The following is a 1,993-nucleotide window of genomic DNA, read 5'->3' as shown; positions in this document are numbered from 1 at the left end:
CACTCTAGCAATATCTTTAAGTTTCCTGTAGTCGCTAGACACTGTTTCTTGCATGGCAGTCAATAGAGTGGTCTTCTTGTCATCCAGTGACCTCCTCTGATCTATCCTCTCCATTTCATCTAGAGTAGCTTCACTTATACATCTCTTACAGTATAACAGTTGAGACACTTGTACAGGAGAGACAAGAGCTTCATTCAATGATTGAATATTCTTTTGAAGAATAGAAACTGCCAGCGATATATCTAAATTGAAATAATGTATAATTAATGTACTTTATAGATCAAGTCGTACACAGTATCTATATCATGTCAAGAAAAAATAACTAAAAAACAAGGTTCTACTTACAAGTAGTATCATGAAGCTCCTTCAAATATTTTTCATATTTATCAGCTACTGTATGCTCATTAACCACTCTCCTTCTCAATGCTTCCAGTACTTGTCTCCTACTAGCAGTAGGAGTAGTGGTCAGCCAGTGTTGGAACATCTTCAATGTCTTGCTTGTATCATCATGTCCTGGTAGCTGTTCAAAACCATCCAATCTCTTACTATCAACGTGTAGTAGTGTACCCAAGAGATACCACTTAGTACCAACATCAACCTGCTCTATTAGCTCAGAAAGAAGAGGAGGAGAAGACAAAAAACCAGAGAAAGACCGAGGGAAAGACATTTTAGATGCAGATACTGATTTGACCACAATGTTACCACACCTAACCTAACAACTCCCACACATTTTTGATTCTCCATATTCTATTTCAATGAGAACTATCTATGATGACAATAAATTGATAATCTACTCTGTGATAATAAATTGATAATCTAGTCTATTATTAAATGTGTGCCACAAGTTTTCTTCATTTGTTGGTTTCTTCCTTTACTCTTTCTATCAATAGTACACTGTTTTGATAGTATGAGTCAGATATCCAGAAACAATGCTCAAACGAAGCTAAACAACTAGAAATAAGAAATAAGAAAGAACTAAGTCATAATCACAATTGAAGCTGCATTTTAATTTGTAAAAAAGTTAAATTCACTGTACATTAGTAATACACTCAGCAACATTTTTAACAGAGCAGAGGCAGTGAACTATAATAGAATATTTTCTGATCTACTTCATGCACTAAAATACATTTTTTGCTTATAGCTCAATTTTAGTAGCTTATTGCTATTGCTACATCACTGGTATATAAGAGAAATAAAATTAATACAAAAGGATTCTATTCTCACAGTTTGTTATTGTGCAACTGAATAATGAGCTTTTCTCCTTGGACACCAATGATCTTACCAGGATAGCACACACCTCCACCATCATCTAACAGACCAATAACAATTAGTGATATTTACTGTAACAGCAATGGTTAGTGTACAGATGTCATGTTACATGCATCAGTTTTCAGGTAAAAATTATTTAACCTTCTTCTGGTAATGCAATGACATAATCATCAGTGTATAGTGGGCGTCGTCTTGTTAATTCGCCAAACATATCCGTCACTTCCTGCAATCACATAATCAATATTGTAATGGAAACTGTAACTATGGCAATGACTTACAATTGTATGAGTGGTGTTATCAGACCAACGTATGACAAAATCTTGTGATGAATCTTTTTGCTTTAAAACCACACCTTAATAATAATAAATAAATGTTTTATCAATATTGCTATTTTTCTAACCAGGATAAAATAGGTAGTCAGTTGGTTTTCGTGCAATGACAGGCTTACCCACCCAGGCCTTCTCCTGTATCTTAATGTACTCAATCACTTCCTCTACTTTAGACTGAGGGCATGAATATAACTCATGACGTGGCACCAAACCCTACAAAACATGTACATGTACAGTGTATATTACCGTTTAATAAAAGGTATAAACTACAGTAGTACAATACCATTCATTAATATCAATTACATGTACATCTATTTTTGTAATTATTGATATGCCATAGGCTAATAGCATACTTGCATTTCATCATACAGTTCAACTAGGAAACTTAATCCATC

The 1,993-nt window shown here is 34.1% G+C and overlaps 1 protein-coding gene across 1 annotated transcript in view; it reads right to left on the bottom strand.

The window, feature by feature from the left end:
• The window catches only part of LOC105314951 (uncharacterized), a 10,229-nt gene extending 8,236 nt beyond the window's left edge, over window positions 1-1,993 (bottom strand). Inside the window, exons 1-6 of the mRNA XM_011409402.2 lie at window positions 1,952-1,993; window positions 1,670-1,811; window positions 1,548-1,621; window positions 1,411-1,492; window positions 1,225-1,309; window positions 418-951 (exon numbers count right to left, since the gene is read on the bottom strand). Coding sequence (XP_011407704.2) covers window positions 418-667 — 250 coding nt within the window. The 5' untranslated portion in view covers window positions 668-951; window positions 1,225-1,309; window positions 1,411-1,492; ... (1 more) ...; window positions 1,670-1,811; window positions 1,952-1,993. The remainder of the gene's footprint in view (window positions 1-417; window positions 952-1,224; window positions 1,310-1,410; window positions 1,493-1,547; window positions 1,622-1,669; window positions 1,812-1,951) is intronic.

The sequence above is a fragment of the Amphimedon queenslandica genome, unplaced genomic scaffold, assembly GCF_000090795.2.
Source record: "Amphimedon queenslandica unplaced genomic scaffold, v1.1 AMPQUscaffold_12198, whole genome shotgun sequence".
NCBI classification, from domain to species: Eukaryota; Metazoa; Porifera; class Demospongiae; order Haplosclerida; family Niphatidae; genus Amphimedon; species Amphimedon queenslandica.
This window is presented reverse-complemented; position numbering and strand designations above follow the sequence as displayed.